Source organism: Carya illinoinensis, chromosome 15 (assembly GCF_018687715.1).
Source record: "Carya illinoinensis cultivar Pawnee chromosome 15, C.illinoinensisPawnee_v1, whole genome shotgun sequence".
Lineage (NCBI taxonomy): Eukaryota > Viridiplantae > Streptophyta > Magnoliopsida > Fagales > Juglandaceae > Carya > Carya illinoinensis.
The window spans coordinates 40,001,833-40,022,000 of record NC_056766.1 but is presented as its reverse complement, the minus strand read 5'-3'; the positions used below and the strand labels follow the sequence as shown (position 1 = coordinate 40,022,000).

At 35.2% G+C, this 20,168-nt stretch overlaps 2 protein-coding genes across 3 annotated transcripts; one reads left to right on the top strand and one right to left on the bottom strand.

Annotated features, from left to right (window-relative positions):
* Positions 1-1,594: 1,594 nt before the first annotated feature.
* Positions 1,595-2,068, bottom strand: LOC122296922 (indole-3-acetic acid-induced protein ARG7-like). Its single transcript, XM_043106718.1, has one exon. The coding sequence runs from the start codon at positions 2,066-2,068 to the stop codon at positions 1,595-1,597; it is 474 nt and encodes a 157-aa protein (XP_042962652.1).
* Positions 2,069-3,662: 1,594 nt separating this feature from the next.
* LOC122296319 (galacturonokinase) lies at positions 3,663-19,053 on the top strand. 2 transcript variants are annotated; one of them, XM_043105911.1, is made up of 15 exons: positions 3,663-3,844; positions 4,328-4,441; positions 4,606-4,677; positions 8,881-8,924; positions 9,791-9,944; positions 11,735-11,800; positions 12,172-12,216; positions 12,912-12,991; positions 14,035-14,134; positions 15,809-15,960; positions 16,974-17,014; positions 17,117-17,145; positions 18,054-18,123; positions 18,236-18,325; positions 18,494-19,053. In XM_043105911.1, the coding sequence occupies exons 1-15, from the start codon at positions 3,812-3,814 to the stop codon at positions 18,736-18,738; spliced, it is 1,335 nt and encodes a 444-aa protein (XP_042961845.1). In that variant the 5' UTR covers positions 3,663-3,811; the 3' UTR covers positions 18,739-19,053. The 2 variants fall into 2 exon arrangements, with proteins under 2 accessions (XP_042961845.1, XP_042961846.1); XM_043105912.1 differs by lacking the exon at positions 12,172-12,216 and having other exon boundaries at positions 3,667-3,844.
* Positions 19,054-20,168: the final 1,115 nt, after the last annotated feature.

Below are 20,168 nucleotides of genomic sequence, written 5' to 3'. Positions count from 1 at the left end.
TTCCGGAAATCGTTAAGTATATAGTCCTGGTGGTGCTGTTCATGTGAGCAAGAACAATGTAGTGGGTCTGTTGCAGTTCTGAAAATCTTTAAGTAAAGTTTAGATATCGATTTTCGTGTGGGCAAAAACAATATAGTGGGTCTGTTACAAGTTTGTTTGTTTGCAAGAACAATGTAGGTACCGATTTTCTGTTTTGCCACCGAAAATCCCTCTTCAATAAATCCAATTTTTGAATTTTAATTCCAAATTGAGCAATAGTGACAGGTTTGGAAGTAAGATGAGATACAAAATCATCTCATCATTAATATTTTTTTCAAATTTTCATACAAAATATAATAAATAATTTAATTTTTATAAATTTTAATTCAACTTTTTTAAGTTTAAAATAATAATAATATTAAAAAATAATATTTTAAACTTTTATCTCAAATTCAAAATTCTTATCGTACTTCCAAACCTATCTACTACTCTTCATACTCAACGACACTTAGAATAATTTAGACTATCTATAAAATATGATAGTAAAATGATTTGTAAATTGAAGTGAAATGTTTAAGTTAAGATCTTTTTATTGAATTTCAGAAAAAAGAGAAATAAAAAGTTAAATAAAACTATTATAAAGTTAAAAATTGTTTAAATATTATTTTTAATATTATTTTTATTTTGAAATTTTTGAAAAAATGGTATTGTTTTTATGTTTTATTTGAGAGTTTGAAAAAATTATAGTGTTTAGATAATAATTAGATTAAAAAAATTCAAAATTAAAAATTAAAAAATATTTTTTGTTTAAGCAATATTTGAGGAAGAAATTTCTAAGAATATGTTAAATATTTGTGTTAAAAAGATGACCTTATCTCTTTACTCAATGCCTTACATATTAAAAAATGAGTTTTTGTTTGCCCAAAACTGATCACATTGATTCCTAATCAATATTCTAAAACCTAATCGATTCAGCCGTTAGATGTCATAAAGAATTTGCTCCTTTCGATTCGGGAACGCGGTTTGAACACCAAATCATGTGAAGAACCGATTTACAACCTTACGTCGATCATCACAACGAACTACAGTTCTATTTTTTTTTTCTTTTTTTCTGGGTTACATAATTCATGTTGTTCTAACTTTCTGTGGATGACAAAAAACAAAAAATTACAAATTTTCACATCAATTAGAATAAAAAAAATATTTATAATTGTAATAAATCTCATTTTTATGCCCCCATTACAAATGAATTTTCAAAGATGGGGGGAAGATCAAACCTTTAACCAATTAAGGAGAGGGGAAGAATTTCCATTGCAGAAACTTTATCATATAACAAAGCAAAAGTTTTCATAATATCAACGTAATATTGTTTTGATGCCACAAAAGCATTGAAAAGAACATCAAAAACACCGAGGAAAAGTTCCAACATTCATCTCATTGAAACCCATCAAAATCGACATTAAAACTAAATGATGGGCTCAAGGATGGCTCCAACCAACAACCTCCACAAGTAATAGGAGAGCATCAAATTCTCTACCATCATATACAGTTCAATAACAAGAGAAAAAGAAGGAAAAACGTACGAAATAAAGCATTAATCGGGAAACAAGCGTTGTCAGACCCTCGCTTTCTGTAGCAGGGGAGTGGCCATGCGGAATGAACTTGACGTTGCTTCGTTGTAAGATTCAGAACCTATTTCTGAGATCAGCTTCAAGAAATCATCCAAACCAAGCCCGCGGAATCCACTCTCATCGGTCTCCAAAAGTTTCAGCATTTCTCCGAAAAACCCAACCTCGCAGGGCAGAACCAAACCGCCGGTTCTCTGAAACCCGAACTCTTCCTCGGCTTTCTTCAGCAGACCTACGAACACTGGTAGGTTCAGGAACCGAGTGGGAATCACGAACCGTTCGCGTTCCGGGCCTACATAAAGCACCATAAGACCGGGTGGGATGCGCTGACCGGAATCGGAGTAGGAAGAGGGACGCGAATCGGTCCGGCGCCGGAGGTTCATGTGCTTCCACCGCAGCATGGCTTGTTTGAGCCGCACGATTTGGCGGATTTTCGCTACCCGTTTCGTGGAGATCGCCATGAGACTCGCACCGAGAGCGAGAGAGCCTCTACCAACTTGTACGATAAATTTAAAGAGAAATTTTAAAACTGAGGGTAGGAGGGCACGTATACGAGGAGCTCATTATTCTACGTAGACTAAATTACCCCCTACAAGTTTCTATGTTTCTAAATAATTGTACGGTGCCGTTTGCACGTTGAAATGAAAAGAAAATTAAATAAAATATTATTAAAATATTTATTATTATTATTATTTTATGATTTAAAAAAATTAAATTATTTATTATATTTTATATAAAAATTTAAAAAAATTATAATAATAATATAAGATAAAATATTTTCATCATCGAAATTGAACCTTACATGAAACTTTTACACCGTAAATTATTTATGTGTGTTACATTTTTTATTTATGTAAAAATTTAAAAAATTTATAATAATAAAATAAGGTGAGATAAAACCGTTTCTGTAGCTTAGCATATATTTATTTGATTGGCATCTAACTCTTAACAACTTGCCACGTGGTATTATGTACTTTTTATGAAAATAATAAAGTTTTTTGTGGATAATTTTATATTAATTTATAGAAAATATTATTTTTTTAATCTTAAATTTAGTATATATGCCGTTTTCAATTTTCATCCCTAAAATTTAAGAAAGTATAATTTTGTTTCTAACTTTTTAAGCTATTTTTAAACTGTGGAAATGTCATTCTTGCTTATATTACACATAAATTAAAAGTATACCTTACCAACAAAAAATTGACGTGATATGATTATAATGTAGAGTGACATTTACACATAATTAATAAAAGAACTGATATTGTTACTTGTTATGTTTTAATTTCCCAATTGAGGCCCTATGGATTACAGCATTTTGACAATAACTCAATGTCTTTTAGAGTAATTTTAGATACAATACGAGACATATAAACTCTATGCAAATATTTAGAAAATAATTTAAGTCATATGAAAAAATATAATTTTTTTTTATGTTTTCAAATGACTTGCACAAATTATTTTCTAGCTTTTTAAGAAAGAAAATATATATTCGTAATTCATTCTCTCATCATTTTATAATATAAATAAATATTACATTATAAAATAATGAGTAGTATTATTCTATCTCGGATCTTTATTATAAATCTAATTATTTAAATTCTCATCGTGAATTTCTCGAACATCATTAAATATTAAATTAATATTATAAAATCAATTTTATAGAATTTAGGAAAAAAGTCTAGAATCTGAATCCTGAAAATATAAGGTTGAACAACAAATAAATATAAATTACCCAAAAATGAACGAACTTTAACAGCTAACTTTTTGAATTAAATATAGTCGACTTGTCGTTTTAATTGTTTTTTTCACCTTCCAGTTGTTGAATGCGTCTATTTTGGTCAACAATTCCTCCGTGAAACTTCATCATTAGCCACCGTTCCAAATTCAAATTTCCATAAATTAAGAGGATGATGATGATGACGAGGATGAGGATGACGGGTCAAATGACATTTTAACCGCTTTTGGCGCTGCTGCACCAACCACCCAATCGTTTTTACCACATTTTCTCTCTGTCATTCTCTGTTTTACTTGAATTATAATATATCTGTGTCTCTCCCCAACCTGTTTCGCTCTCTCTCTCTCTCTCTCTCTCTCTCTCTCTCTCTCTCGCAGCCATAAGAAAGAAGATCTATCTTTTACATTATAACAAGTTCGGTTTCGGAAAACTCGATCTGATTGGCAATTACAGGATTGCATTCCGGAAAATGGGTGCGTTGTCTTGGCCATCTGAAGAAGAGGTAGCTCTTGATCTATAAGCTTCATATTCGCCACCATTTTGGTTTCTCTCTTATTGGGTTGTCGCAATAATATGCTGGTTTTGCTTTATTCTGCTTTCTTCATTTTCGTGCTGATATCACAATTTCATTGCTGTTTGGAAGATGTTGCACTTCTCTGATACAATTTACTAGCTTGAATATCAATGCAGATAGTGTTGTTAACATTTTTAAAGCCATTAGAGATTCGGTCTTGGAAGTGTGAAAACTACTATAAAACTGTTAACTAAACAAGACCGTTGAAACTTTAAATGTGGGTTCTATATCGATGATATTAGTATGGCTTTCGTTGGCAGTGGGTGCATCTCATCTCCCGGCATGACCCACATTCCTGCGAGCACATATAAATACACATTTGCATTTGGTCACTGGTTATTGATTTTGTGATGTTGTTTGGATTTATCATGAATATCTTATAGGCTAAGGATATGTTTTTACATGCTGCAGTTAAATGGAATTAGAAAGATTGTTTCAGAAATGGCCGGGAGAGGTGTTGAGGAAGTTCGAGTTGCGATCTCTCCTTATCGGATTTGTCCATTGGGAGCTCACATTGATCATCAGGTTAGCTTTGATGTTTTATGCATGTGAAATTAATATTGATCTCAACGGCTTTAGGAATTTCTATCACAGATAACAAACTACATTTTGAGCTGTTTTTCATTTTGTCGACTTCAATTTTTATAGCTTCTTTCAGTTCCAATATTTATTTTGGCCTCCGTTTACAGGGTGGGACCGTTACAGCTATGACAATTGATAAGGGAATACTTTTGGGGTTTGTTCCTTCTGGTGACACTCGGGTAAGGATATACTCTTTTTATGGCTAACATCAACAATAAGGTGAGGGATGTTTGGAAATTTCTGCAGTGCATTTGTATTTACATGAAATTTAGCCATGTAGTATGGGTCGTCCTTATTGCAACAAGCGAAAATAGCCAATGTCAATTGCAACTAGCCACATGTTGGGAATCTAGGCCACTGATTGTAAGAGTGAGAGGGTAACAAGCCAGGGCCTTGTAAGTATTGAAGGATCTGAAACAGTTGCTAAAAGAGGAGAGGTTTGTGAAAAGAGTACAAGAATAGCTCAAGGCCTTTCCAGCTATGTGTCAGCCAGAAGTAGATCACTTTGATCAAAAACCTAAAAACTTGGAGAAAGGAGGCTTATGGTGCTTTAGGTTTTAGCAAGAGCAAGTTTCTGACTGTTTTTTGTAATTAGTCAAGGAATAGGACAATCCATATTTGAGCTTAGAGGAGTGCTACAGCCACAAAGGGATTAGATAAAAGTAATCCACATTTAAGGGTGGAGATTATTTTTGTGTAATTCCTTTGTAGCTAGGGTATTTTCCCTTGAGCTTATACTCCAAAAGGAATAGTCAATGTTACAATTGGTGCCTACTAGAATCATTATAAAGCGCAAGAACTTCATCCCAAGTAATAGGGTATCTCATTATTACACTCTTATACTTAATCTGAATGTATAACAACCTCCCCCCTTAAATCCTATAATCTTTATGTCACTTTATCGTATGTAGCATGACTTATGTATTACAATGTAACAATCCAAGGAAAAGCTCAAAGCTTATCTGAGCTTATAGTTTAAAAAGACTAGTCAATATTACAATGGGAGCCCTTTAGAACTGTTATAAACCCAATAACTTCTCCACCCAGGTAATGTGGGGTCCCATTTACCACATTCTTATACTAAATTCGGGGTATTAATCTTTATAACTGGATATGAAGAAAATGTCGTCTTGAGAGGAGCGATTTAGTAGGGAAGAGCTTAAATCAAAATTAGAATGGCTGTCCAAGATGGAAGATACTTCTTGGTGACAATAATCAAAGGAAGTGTGGCTTAAGAAGGGAGTTAGGCATGTTCGTTGTATACTACCGGTGCCCTTAGGCGATGCCTTTTTATCAATAAAATTTTACTTTTACTTGTAAAAAAAAAAAAAAAAAAAAAAAAAAAAACGAAGAAGAAGAAGAAGGGAATGATGGTGCTAAACTCTTCGACCGGAAAACTTGCATAAAAGAGTTAATTTTGTAGGATCAGAGGTTGATGACATTTTTTCTCTGAAGGCAGAAGTAAAAGACGAGAGTGTTGGGTTCTATTGTAATCTGTGTAAAGGGTTAGTTGATTGGAGGGCCAGGGTTGATGGCTTGTGCCTCTACACTATTGGTCAAGAGTATAGAGGGTGGCTGGAGACAGTTTTTAAGAATTGATATTAGGGGCTTTTAAGGATATAATGGGGGAGAACATACCTGGACCAGATGGTTTTACTTTGGTGTTCTTTCACCATTGTTGGCCAGTGCTAAAGCAAGACATAATGGGCTTCTTTCAAGAAGTCCATGACACGTTTAGGTTTGAAAATTATTTTAACATACCATTTGTCACTCTTGTACCTATTAACATAGAAACACGGACTTTTGGTCAATCATATTGGTTGGTAGTGTGTATAAACTTCTGGCCATTGGCCAATGTTCGTGAAGTTGGTTTCAGACTACCAGAATGCTTTGAGGAGGGGAGACCGATGTTGACTCAATAACTATTGCTAATGAATATTTGGAAAGAATGACTAGATGTTGCAAGTTCCATTGAAGAATTTGATATTGAGAGGTCCTACAATAATGTGAATTGGTATTGTTTAATTAATATGCTAGATAGATCTGGTTGGTGAGAAATGAAAAAAAGTAGACATTCTCTTACATTTTCTACTGTGTAAGTTTTCAGTTTGGATTACTAGATGCCCCTTTGGCTTCTTTAGAACGTTTAAAGGATTAAGGTAGGGGGATCTGCTTTCTTCTTTACATTCATCTTACTTGCGGAGATCCTTGATAAAATATTGAATGGAGCCGCCAAACGTAGGCATCTATCTGGATTTCAAGTTGGACGTTTTCTGGAGAGGAGATGACCTTTGGAGGGGTAATATTGGGATTAGAGTTGGGGTTCTGGGCCAGTGGTTTACAACTTGGTGATAGGCTTCATGGATGCAGTATTTGGAAAAGTAATAGGGTAGATGTTTGTGGTACTTTTTTTTTTATAGGTAATAAGAAAGCTTTATTAATAAAAGATGGGCATAGTCCTGGTACACAGGAGGTATACATGAACATACACCTAATTAAGTACTAGAAACAGAAATAAGAAAATCATGGAAGCTTAGGCCATTAAAATCTAGAGCAATAGCCCACAGAAATAAGGTCTTCCAGAAGAAACTCCTAAACTCTTCCGAGGATCGTTCATGATCCTAGAAAATTCTCTCGTTCCTCTCTCTCCAAATACACCAACAAATACAGATTGGAGCCATCCTCCATAAGGCAGCAATTTGCTGAGTCCCAGTAATTCCTTTCCAACTTGCTATTACGTCCTCCACCCTACCTGGCATTACCCATGCTAATCCCATTTTGTTGAAGAAGTAGTTCCATATCTCGCTTGCGAACTTGCAATGTAGAAGAAGGTGGTCAACTGTCTCACTATTATTTCTACACAAACAACACCATTCCACAATTGTGAGGCCACTTCTTCTAAGATTATCAGTGGTCAAAATCTTCCCTAGTGCTACTGTCCACACAAAAAAAGCAGCCTTGGTGGGAGCTTTACTTCTCCAGATATTCTTCCACGGAAACTTGGGCCTTTGTTGTATGGTATTGGCTGCGTAGAAGGACCGTACTGAGAATTTCCCCTTTTTATTAGGACACCATACCATCTCGTCTTCATTTCTGGCAGCAATGGGCACACTATACAGTAGATTCATAAATTCCATCAAGTCGTTTACTTCCCAATCATTTGCATCCCTGATAAGGCTAATATTCCACTCCTGTGTGTCTTGATTAATCACCCTCAAATCAGCCACTCTAGCTACTTTTTCCCTTGCAATAGCAAAGATTGTGGGATAGGCATCTTTTAGAGTCATATCTCCCACCCACCTATCCATCCAAAATCTGATCCTACTACCATCCCCCAAGCACAACCGGGTATTACATTGGAAAGAGCCCCATCCCTTCCTAATATACTTCCAAAGCCCCACTCCATAAGTCCCCCTTCCCTCTTTTGAACACCAACCCCCATATTCGCTGCCAAACTTTATGTCAATCACTCCTTTCCATAAAGCTTCTCTCTCAAAATTATACCGCCACAACCATTTGCCCAAAAGAGCCAAATTAAAAGCCCTTAAATCCCGAACCCCCAACCCACCATCTCTCAATGGAGTACATATCTTATCCCATCCCACCAAATGAAACTTAAACTCATCTCCTATCCCCTCCCATAAGAATTCTCGCTGAAGTTTCTCCAGTCTTTTTGCAATGCTAGCTGGGAGTGGAAATAAGGATAGGTAGTATGTAGGAAGGTTAGATAGAGTGCTTTTAATCAAAGTAATCCACCCCCCGTTTGAAAGATAGACCTTCTTCCACTCCCAGCCAAAAAAAGTTTTAGCCAAAAAATGGTAGGAAGGATTCATTTAGCCAAAAAAAGTTGGACCCTTAATGTTGTCGAGCTTTCTATACTCGTATGTGTGGGTGTTGGGTTTTAGTGGTGAGCATGTCTCTTCTTTTGTAGATTGAAGTTTTCTTTTATAAGTTTTGGTGACTTTTTAAATCCTTTATTGAAGGACATGGATGAACAGAGTGCATCTACAACCCTCATATTTCATACATAATTTGTGGTGTTTTGTATGGATTTGATCCATTTCACATCAAAATTTCATCATTTTGGATTACAAGTTTATACGTGTGGAGAACCTATAAATCGGTGCCTTTGAAAGATAAAGCAGTTAAGCCTCATTTATTGCTAACTATGAAAGATAGAAACTGAAACTTGTTCAAATTTCTTATGAAATAGAAGGCCTCTTTCCGTATCTGAGTATAATCTAAATTTTCCAATTGGTTCACCTTGTTACAGTCTGTTTTTAAGATCTCTTTATTGAATGAAATTCTTGGGAGATGACTTATATTTTTGGAAATTTAAAAGTCCAATAAACTTTCACATGTATCTGCTTTGACTGTTGTAGGTTGTACTACGTTCAGGACAGTTTAAACGAGAAGTTAGGTTCAGGTGTGGGAATTATTTTTATAATCACCTTGTTATTGTTTCTATTGCTTTTTCTAATACATTAGTCCACTGTTCCTGATAAATATATTAATATCATCTTTTCGGTGCACATTTCCATTGTAAATTTTGATTTTGAACATATTAAGCCTATGTAAATGGCAACATTCACTACTACAAGAAATGTAGATCCATATTGAGGACGAAATTAATGGTTGACACATTAATGTTTGCTTCTTCTTATGTGATGTAGGATCACTTTTTAACAACACCCACGTACAATAACTTTGATTTTTCTTTTGAAGTTTCTTGCGATAATTGATAGTGGGCTATGTGAAGGTATATATTGGACTTCTACAATGAATTTAAGCTTTAAGGGATTGGTAGGGGTCTGGTTGTGGGTCTAAATTTAAAGAGAAATAGGAGGAGAAAGAAGAGAAGAGCTTTGGAATCTCAAGAAGGCCTTCAAGGAGTCTTATCCAGGAGTCAAACACATAATATGCTTTAATTAAGCAGAGTTCTCCCTGTAGTTGCATTTAAATTCTTGCATGTAGAAATGGAAGAGAGTCCTAGAATTTACATCCCAATACAATCTGGAAAACTAAGAACTCCTGATTAGAAATGGAAAAGACTTTAATTTTACAAGACTTGAAGTACAAGAGTAAACAACCTAATATGTAAAATTACTTGATACCGCTAAAACTGGAATTCCCATATTTTGAAAGAAAAACCCAAAACACTAAAACTAGATTAATTGAATATTCACTAACATATCTACAATAGATTGTGATCCTTTTTATTTTTTGTTTGACATATTTTATATAATGTGGCTAATAATTAATTTGGTTCGTTTTTTGTTCTGCACTCTATAGAGTTGATGAAACTCAAAACCCAAGACAAATCATTCAGCAGAATGGTGCGGTACATTCAAATGATTCTTCATCATTACAAGAAGAATGTGGATGGGGAAATTATGCTAGGGGAGCCGTATACTCACTAAAGAGTAGAGGAAATGAGCTTCCCCAGGTTAGAATTGTTTCATTTGGCTTATTTGAACTTATTATTCGTTGTTCTACCACAAGCTTGAGCTTTACAGTACTTTTACTTTCAAAACTTTTATGATAATGAGAATAGGTGGAATGAAATAGGATACCAGTGCACATTACGGCCTTTACATTTGCTTAGGGATATGTGTAATTATTCTACTAGAAGGCATGGAGAAACTAATTGACAAGTAAGCCTCTTGTTCAGGGTTATTTATTGATATGGAATTGAGCGAAAGTGCAATTCGGAGATAAATTACCATTTAGTTCCTTCTGTATGAAAAATTTTCATGTTAAACTCAGTAAGTATTGGGTAATTAGAGTCAAGTTAGGGTAGAGATTCTTCTGTGAAGGCTATGGATTATATAGTCCAACTGCATACAGAATTGGAATATACGTACAGAAATGATTTTGGTTTTTTCAACAGTTGCAATGATATTAACTTATTTTCAACCGGGAGATGAAGGGTAATAATATATTTCGCTAGTTCAAAAGAGATACCATGTCTAAAAGGCAAATTTAAGCATTAAAGAAAAGTGACTCCACCTCCTATAGAATTCTCCAGTTTGGATCCATCCAAATGGATACGTCTGTCAAATTATAAACTGTGACTTTAGGAGGATACCTATATTGGTCCCAATCTTCCAAAAGATATTTGAGGGAAGAAGGCATAGCATAGGAACTCTTGCACAGAAAGGAAGATAGAAAATATTTTTGGGCTTCAAAAAACTTAGAAATGTTAAGGAACCTACTGAAATTGACTCAATTAAGCTCAAATAAGTCGTAACCTCAGCTAATTTGGGTCAGTAATCAAACGCTTTTATGCCCCTCACCCATTTCTAGGGCCATATCTTTAGGTACTTAACTGATGATCATGTCTCTTTTCTTATAGATCTTAGCCATGTTATTATTATTTTTGTAATTTTTGGCATTCTCTGTTCTTCCTGCTCTTTCACATTAAGATGATCACCCTTTCTTACTGGTGCCTACACAGGCCTTGGTTGGTCATGTCCAAACCATTCAAACATTCCTCCTTTTTTTTATGGATAAATTCGTTCTTTATGGATATGTTTATCTCTGCTGTACTGAACCATCATACTGCTATACCCATTTTATGGAGATGTTTATTGATTTTCCAATATTATGAAACGTAAGCTTAGCTAGCCCTTTTTGCATTCTATTAGTTCAACTATTAATTTTATAGGCATCCTACAATCACAATGTAAGCCAATATACCTCTCTTTTTAATGAAATACTCTCCTCAATTTCTCTAGCAAAATGTAAACAGACCCATGACACCAAAAATTCTCACTCTTTGGTATCTCTACGGCATAGTCTCACCATCCCTTCATTGCAACTCTTGGTTTACGAAATCCCTATTCCATCTGTTTGGAATGGTCAACCATATAGAAACAAGATTATCAAGCAGACAAGACTGAGAAAGCAACTCTACGTGGGCTCCAATTTTATCCTGACCCTTACCCTTGTCCCATCCAAGTGACACAAACAGATTTGGCTTTGGAAAAACCTCTCCCATATCATCTTTTCAGGCCCTAGCCAAAAGCTATATGAACTTGTATCTGAAACTCTAATGAAACCACCACCAGAACTTGAAAGATTTTTGAGAGACAAAGGTGACTACACTATTTGTTGGTCAGGTTCCTTGAAAAACTTTTTCAGTCCAACTGTCCAAGTAACATGCTGTTTCATATCTCCTAAGGTTGTGCTGTTTATGGAGTTCATATCTCATATAGTTTGTTGCTATTGTTGCAGGGTATCATAGGGTACATATGTGGAACTGAGGGTCTTGACAGTTCAGGTGTCAGCTCTTCTGCTGCAGTAAGTTTGTATTACTTTTTAATTTCCTTTGTTCTAGTTGCCTTATCTTTTCTGGATTTCTTAGGTGGTGGGGGGAGGGAATTAGGGCTTATGATTTAGGAAATCAAGTTTGGGGGAGGGAATTAGGGCTTATGATTTAGGAAATCAAGTTTAGATTTGATTTTTATCACGTTAATCAGGATACTGTAGCTGATTATGCTAGAACTTTGTTTACCTTGGTGTGCTTCTGTGGTGTATGAGTTCCTTAGTTGAATGGGATAACCTCTGCCTTCGTGTTTGCATTGGAAGTTGATGAAGATGACTTGCAGCCAAAAGCTAAAGGCAGAAGGGGTTGTTGAGGTCTCTATTCTAACATTGTTGATTTAACCCAGGAGCTTAAGCTGATAGAAGGTGGCTACAGTAGATTTCAAACCAATGTATGTGGCACCTTTCTTCATACATGGCCTTACCTTAAACAAAATGCAGGTGTTGTGCATGCAATGATGATGTAGAACAAGTGACTGGCGCAGCTAGTGATTATATAGGAATTATGAGCAAATCACCTGGTCATTGCTGCCATAATCTTTAGTTTTGTGTCCTGTTTCCATTCCTAGTTGAAGGGGTGTTTTTTTTTTTTTTTAATCCTGGAATGAACACTAGACCTTGGAGATTAAAGATAGAATTTGTCCCTCACAGAAGGTTGTAGGCCCCTTTATATTTGATCAACTCTTGAATAATAAAAGCTACAGATCTCTCAATAATACATAACTCCCTTGAAAAAACGTATGATCAACAAGTCGATATTTCAAAGTATCCACTAAATGTGCTGGATGAATTTTTTCATGGGAGCCTGGGTACACATGTCCAAGGGAATAATAAGGGTGAGACTTGATGCATTTAGGCGTTGAAGTGAAACTACATGGTATGATTTACTTAATATGTGATTTTCTTTACTGAAAACTTTACTTAAAAAAGAAAAGAAACTGTTCAACGAAAGCTTTACTTTTTTTTTCGCTAGTATGCATAAGAGCTTGCTGTTGTATATAGCTATTTTAAGGCTTTATTGTCTTTGAGGAGCACCTTTTCTTTTTGCTCTCATATGTTAATATATATATAGTTACGTGTTTGACAGGTTGGCATAGCTTACCTGTTGGCGTTTGAAAGTGCAAATAATATAACAGTCTCTCCTACAGAAAATATTGAATACGATCGGTAGGTTCTTAAACATCTGAATATGGTTTCAATTGTACATTTCCTAGTCCTTGAATTACAACCAAAGATCACATATGCTATTCCTATGAATGCAATTGATTGGACTTTGAGGTTAATTTTTGGAGGAGCGGGGGCAGAAAGAGAGACCTGTTGCAGACTCTCTGATTATTAGTTCCCCCTTTTATCTGAAGCCAACTGCTCATCTAAAACGAGGTTTTGGAAAGACTGCTGACAATGAACTTTTTATCAGGGAAAATATAAGTTTAAAAAAATAGAAGGCAATTCCTATTTAGGATAAACATATAAATTCTATTGCCCTTGGGCTTTTGCTTTGAGGTTTATATAGGGGGTTGCAGTTATGGTAGGTCATGCAAAAATCTTATGAGTAAAAGATTTACCAATAAATCAATAACTTTCGTCCATCTCCACTACAGTCTAGGAGCTCATGGCATTAAACAAGCCCCAGGAAAGATATGACTAGAATTCTTGTTGGGAAAAAACTAATTTAAGAGAAAAATGTCCAACAATTAAACGAATTTTAAACCTTTTTTGGGTGATAATGGGAGATGAAAAGTACTTTTATCTATTTTTTTCATTCATATACGAAATTCAATCCTCACTTTCTGCACTTACATAATATCTTGACAACTCTCTAAATGATGTGAAGTTCCTATGCTTTCAGTCAAAAGTCCTTTTAACAGATATAAATTAAACTAAGAGAATCAAATATTGTTCCAATAAAATATCGATGATCTTAAAATTGCTTTAAATTACAATTGGGTCTGTAAGGTACTTTAAATATGAAATTGGCTAATTAAAAATGCATTACTTCTCTTGGAAGGATAGGAATGAAGAAGCTGCACATATTTTCTCTTAGGGATTGAGAAATGAGAAGTTATCGTATTGCTTTGAGGAAAAAAAAAAAAAAATTGTTGAGGAACAGTGTCATGCATCTCCTGGTATTTAGATGCCACCATTAGAATAAGATCCCATTTGTTTAATCGTACTAGACCTTTCTAAAGTCTGATTTTGTACAAATGCAGGCTTATCGAAAATGGATATTTGGGTCTGAGAAATGGCATATTGGATCAATCAGCCATATTGCTATCGCACCATGGTTGTCTAACATGCATGGACTGCAAGGTATAATGCAAATATGTTCTAAAAAGCCCTTGATTATCTCATAAACGACAGATGGATGTTTTAGGTGCTGAGTTTAATTCTATATCTGATTTTGACCTCCTCCTGGTTTGTCTTACATGCCATGACGTGTATTATGAATTCTTTTTGGGTGCACTTTGCCTTATGTGTTTGTTTTGTTTCTCTTGAATGCAATTATTTTTATTTTTTCTCTAAGTTTTCTTAAATGTGATTCATTCTTTATCTTTTTTGCATAACTCTGGAAGCCATTATCATATTCATGTATTGATCCCATGAAGCCTACATATTGTTATCTCCGAAGCGTAATTGCTAGTTCACTCGGAGGGCTATTGATGAAATTCAACTGCTTTATTGAGGCGTATAAGTGGATTGTGGGGGAGGGTATGGGGACATGTTGTATGAGCATCAGACCGAGATGCTTAAGTTAGTTGGTGGATAGGCTGAACTGGAACATCGAACTGTAATTACTAATTACTCCCATATGCATCCCACTGTCAATTGACCCTAGAAACATCCAATGCTACTGTTCTACTTAGTTAAATATCACATTATTATGCCTCTCCACATTGCTTGAGCTTTTAATTACCGGTTTTGTTAGACTTGTTCTAATTTTGTTGGGGAAGTACAATCTTCTTGCAATACCTTTCTAGAACCCCAAATCTTGGGGTTCTATTGTGGGAAATATTGTGATAAAGATACTTGGACAATGGAAGCTGTCCAATGAGAGTGGGAAGGTTATAGAAGCTTCCATCCTAGTGTTGCAAGAAGGGCCCTATTTACACTTGCCTGCAGCAAAGACCCTGCCACAGTGCTTAGGAGTACAAGGGTATCCCATGATTGGAGTTATATAACATTTTGTTCATAGATGAATACACCTATTCTTATTAAGGGTTAAGAGTCCATGGGTTCGAGCTACTAAGCCCATCTTCTTAAACGAAAATGTAAAGCCTAACAACATGTGAAATGCATAACAAGACCCACGGACCACAAGAACAGAGCATATCTAAAATCTCTGAAATTACAGCAATTTAAATTAATTTAAGTTAAAATAAAACCATCTCCTTGTTTCTTGCATAACCCAATCAGTACACAGATTTATGACTAAGCTCGTGGTCAACCGAAGGGGGTCATTTTCTTTGCCAAATGCCATTTCTTATTAATTCTTCTCCATCCCTTCTTTTATATTTTTAATTTTATCCTAACTCTGTATTTCTTGTTAAAAAAAAACTAATTTTATTATACAAGATATTCTTTATTTAAGTTTTGACATTCTCAGTTAGGGCTAATTGTGTGTGTGGGTGTGTTTCTGGGCGAATATAATATCCTAACCATCTCCAATTTATACTTTAAGATTCATTGATGAATGTTTCCATTAATGCGTTGTGTGTCCCATAACTCATTTCACACACACATACACGCACTCTCACATGGTTGTTTAGTGACTTGTCTGCATCTCAAAGCATGATATCGTTTCCATAATGGTGAAATACTTTTGTTCTCAATTTGACATGGGTTCAGATTTATCTGAGCTATTTCTTTTAAAAGTTGACCTTCAGCTCTTGGATTCTGATTCGGTTCTGAAATATAAGAGATATTCTCTTAGTCATATATTTGTTAGCATTATGCTGTCTGGTGAATCTTTCCTGGCATTTGTAGAGCAAAGAATATAAGCTAGTACACCCACCGAAGCTGCAGAAGACATACAAATTATTGCTGGCATTTTCAGGCTTGAAGCATGCTTTGACTAACAACCCTGGCTATAATTGCCGAGTTGCAGAGTGTCAAGAGGCCGCAAGAATTCTTCTGCAGTAAGTTCCATTTTCTTCATTTTTTTTTTTTTTTTGACAGGCTACTTTGAGTATTCTTTATTTGTTTTAGATCTGCTTAAGATGCGTGGTCATCTTACGGTTATAACACCTTTGTGCTTAGGTTCTGAAACTGGATTTCATGACTGCCAGTTGAGTTACTTTGATTGAAATTTTAACCATAAACAGACATTTAGAGGGAATTTTCATGAAAGGGAGCAGCCCATGGTAATGTTTGGTGCAGGACATAAAAAGTAACTGTTATCGAAGAAGCTGAAAATGTAGAAGTAAGGCAAGGGTAAAGTAAAATGAGCACGATAAGGACTGTTAGTGCTTGGTATAGAAAGGAGATAAGAATACCCATGCTATTCAACCATTACATCTAGAAAAAACAAAAATCTGTTTTTAAGTATACAAGACCCAGACTACAATGTATTTTCTATAAGGTCCTTATAACCTCATAATATCACTCCTTCCCTTGGAGGTATTTGGCATGTTAAGGAGCTTTCAAGAGCAGCTTTTTTTCCTTGGCAACCTCCTTAGGGAAGATCCTCACCATGATAACTTAAGGGAAGATTGTTTTACTGTGACAGATTGATGTTGTATGTGCAGAAAGAGTGGGAAATCTGTAGCCACCTTTTGCCCCCTTTGAGATTGAAGTGCCCTATGCACAAAAGGATAGTAGACCCTTGCCAATTGGAGCAAGTTATATGGCAGTCCAAAAATTGCATCGGTTTGGAAGATGGTTCCTTCTGTCTTGTGGTATATTTGAATGAATGAATGATAAAAATTTTGAAGATCCCAAGCAGACAACAGAGGAGCTTAAAACTCTCTTTTTCAATACTCTTCCTTTGGGCAGCTTCCATGGATTTCATAGGGCCTACTTTTCGTGATTTTCTTGTCTCTATTTCTATTTCTAATTCCCTGTTCTTGTATTTTACTTATTGTGTAGCTATGCATTTTTGTTTTTTGATTAAATCTTGGATGACATAAAAAATGTTTTCTTCATTCCACAGTGCCTCTGGGAACCAGGGAAAAGAGCCTCTCCTGTCAAATGGTAAGTATTTGAATCACATCCTTCTCAAGTTTTGAAATTAATTTCTTAGCTGCTTTGTGGAAGGAATGATCTTTTGTTCATTTTTTTTCTTAATGTAAACAGTTAAACCCGAAGCTTATGAAGCTCACAAGGTAACCACATCTATATCAGAAGTTTGGTTTTTAACAGATATACAAAATACAGCTATGATTATGAGTAACCTTCATTCTTTTTTATTTTTCTTTCTTTAGGGGAATTAACCTAAAGAACATTAGCCCCTCACATTTGTATTGTGAAGTAAATATAACTCATGTATCTGTGCTATGAGGTTGAACCTATGATCTCATCCCTCCACTCTTGATGCAAAGACAATTGGCAACCAATGCTGGAGTTTGTTACAAAGATGTTGATTGTTGTTTAGAAAGGAAGAGAACTTTTGCACTGTCTTTGTTAGATCTACTTGCATCTAAGAGAGCTCAAAGTAGTTTAAAATGGACAAAAAGAAATTAGACGCATTTGATGTGTTCGTGTATTGGACCTGAAGCAAGATTTAAGACTTCACAACAGAAAATAATGATCAATATCCACATATGTTACCCTTTGCCAACAGGTTAATGCAGAGGTTCTCTGCTGTCCAGTTAAGGTTGTGCATGTGAGGTCAAATATTCCTACATTTTGACAGTTGCAAGATAGCCAATAAAGGTTGTGCAGTTGACTGTTGTCACATGTGAAAATCTTGAAGGGTCAACAATTTCATTAGGGAAGTTCATTTGTAGGGGGACTTCTTCAGCCTGCTCCATTCGTTCTCTTTCATTCCATCATCACAGTCTTTGCAAAGTTCTCAGAAGTGGAAACAGGAGTCTGAACTTAACATTAAAAACTCACCTATTTAGTTTTTTTGGGGTTTTTTTATTTTGTTTTGTTTTAAAAATGTTCTCCTACATGATATTGACTCCCTGTTTTATCATAATGTAACTGACGAGTCTGGTTTACTTCACCTTATCATAGTTTTTATACACTAAGCTTGTAATTTGTTTCTAATCTCTTTCTCATTCACTAGTGCCAATTAGAATCCAATCTAGCTAAAAGAGCAGAGCATTATTTCTCAGAGAATATGCGGGTAGCTAAAGGTATAATCCATTAAATGTGACCCCAATTTTTTTAAGTGACAGTCCTTTGTTCCATCGATTTGTGATGTCTTTGAGTTTTCAAGTAAGTTAATTGAGAGAATGATTATGTCAGGACTTGAAGCTTGGGCTTCGGGCAATCTGGAAGATTTTGGAAAGCTCATTGCAGCGTCGGGTTTGAGTTCTATAAAAAACTATGAATGTGGTATAATCTAATATCCTTTCTTCATAGCTGCTGTTCGTAATTGTCTTTCCCACCACACCCCCTTTCTCTTCTGCCACTGTTGTGAGAGAAGTTAAAATGTATAGACACGCATATGATGATGGGAATTATCAGAATAATCAATGACTATAAACTTTTGTGATTGTTAAGGTTCTGAACCACTGATTCAACTGTATGAGATCCTGTTGAGGGCTCCCGGCGTATATGGAGCACGGTTTAGTGGGGCTGGATTTAGGGGTTGCTGTCTTGCAATTGTAGATGCTGATCGTGCAGATGAAGCTGCCTCATTTGTCAGGGAGGAGTATTTCAAGCTCCAACCAAAGTTGGCTTGCCAAAGAAAACCCCACAAAGGGGTTTTGATTTGTGATGCAGGAGATTGTGCACGTGTAATCTGACAAGCAACCACTCGTCCGTCTGTTCTTTGTTGAGTTTGCAATGTATTTTACTGACATGTGTAATGTGGTGCATATGGCTGGAAAGGAATGGAAGATGTTTTGAAGATAAAAGAGTATTCTTTCGAAGATCTTCGTTATTTTTTCTTTTCTAGTTTGAGTTTGTGGGCTAGGATCTTTGTAAGAAATGATGATAATGTATTGAATCCGTTTCTGTCGTAGTTTCCTACTTTCTAGTGTACAGTAAATATTTCTTTTGTATACTTTCTACGTACTTGAGCTATGCCTATGCTTGGTAATAAAATTCTTATTATCTTATTATCTATCAAAAATATTTTTTTACTGACGCTGTTTTCTTTATTGAATCTGTTGTATTGCATCTCCCATTGTTTCATTCACTAAAGAAAATAAAAGAACACTTTGTGTTGGAAATATTGTTTATCACTTTGCTCCCTACCCCAATCTCTTTATCACTTTTGTACCCGAGTCATCAGGGATCACCTACCTTGATAGGCCAGATCCGGCTCGGTTATTGATAGAATGAATATATCCGCCATTTCTTATTGATGCTCCTTTATAAGTCCCACTCCACTTCAAGCATGCCCAGATGACCATTCTTTTCACTCCGCAAAAATGAAGAATTTTGCTTATGTTTGAGGGAAATAACAAGCTTCCTGGTTTTGGCAAGAAATTACAGCACTTATGCATGTATTCATGCAACGAGAACTAGCTAATTTCTTCCTGCTAGAGTACTCCAGTTCGGTTTCTTTATTCATTTTTCTCGTCTTCCCCTGTGTCCACCCTCTTTGGTCCGTCTCAGTTACTCCATGATTCTCTCTCTGATCGGTTATTGGGCTTTGAAAGTCTCAAAGCAGAGAAGTACTACCTCATTTAAGCCCAAGAACTTTGGTATAAATGTCAAGGGTATGGCTATAAACTAATCAGTGAATGGAATTTGACATTTTATCTGAATACAAGGTCTGATATTGACCTCTTTTATCTCCACTACACATCAAGACAAAAGAAGAGTGAAACGTAATCATCCATCTGACCTTGCATTTTTTTATCCTTCCATATAAATTAGTTTAAAAGCGAAAAAAGAAATACCTACACGTTGTATTTCACAAGAGATATTATATACAATCACTTTTACGTATTCTTTACATTTTAATGGTGTAATTGAATAAAATAATTATTTTAAATTAAAAAAATGAAGCAACCAATCAGATTAATAGAATGCATAAAAAATATAAAAAAATAACTATACATAAATTTTTTATTATTTTTAAAAATCGTTTAGAAAAATGGAAACTCTCCATTTTGTCAATAGTTTAAATAGCATGATGAATCTCTCACTAGTTCTACTTTCTATATACCTATATCTTGCATCTATATAATTCCTTCGATATATCTATTTCCTTTAAGATTTCCAA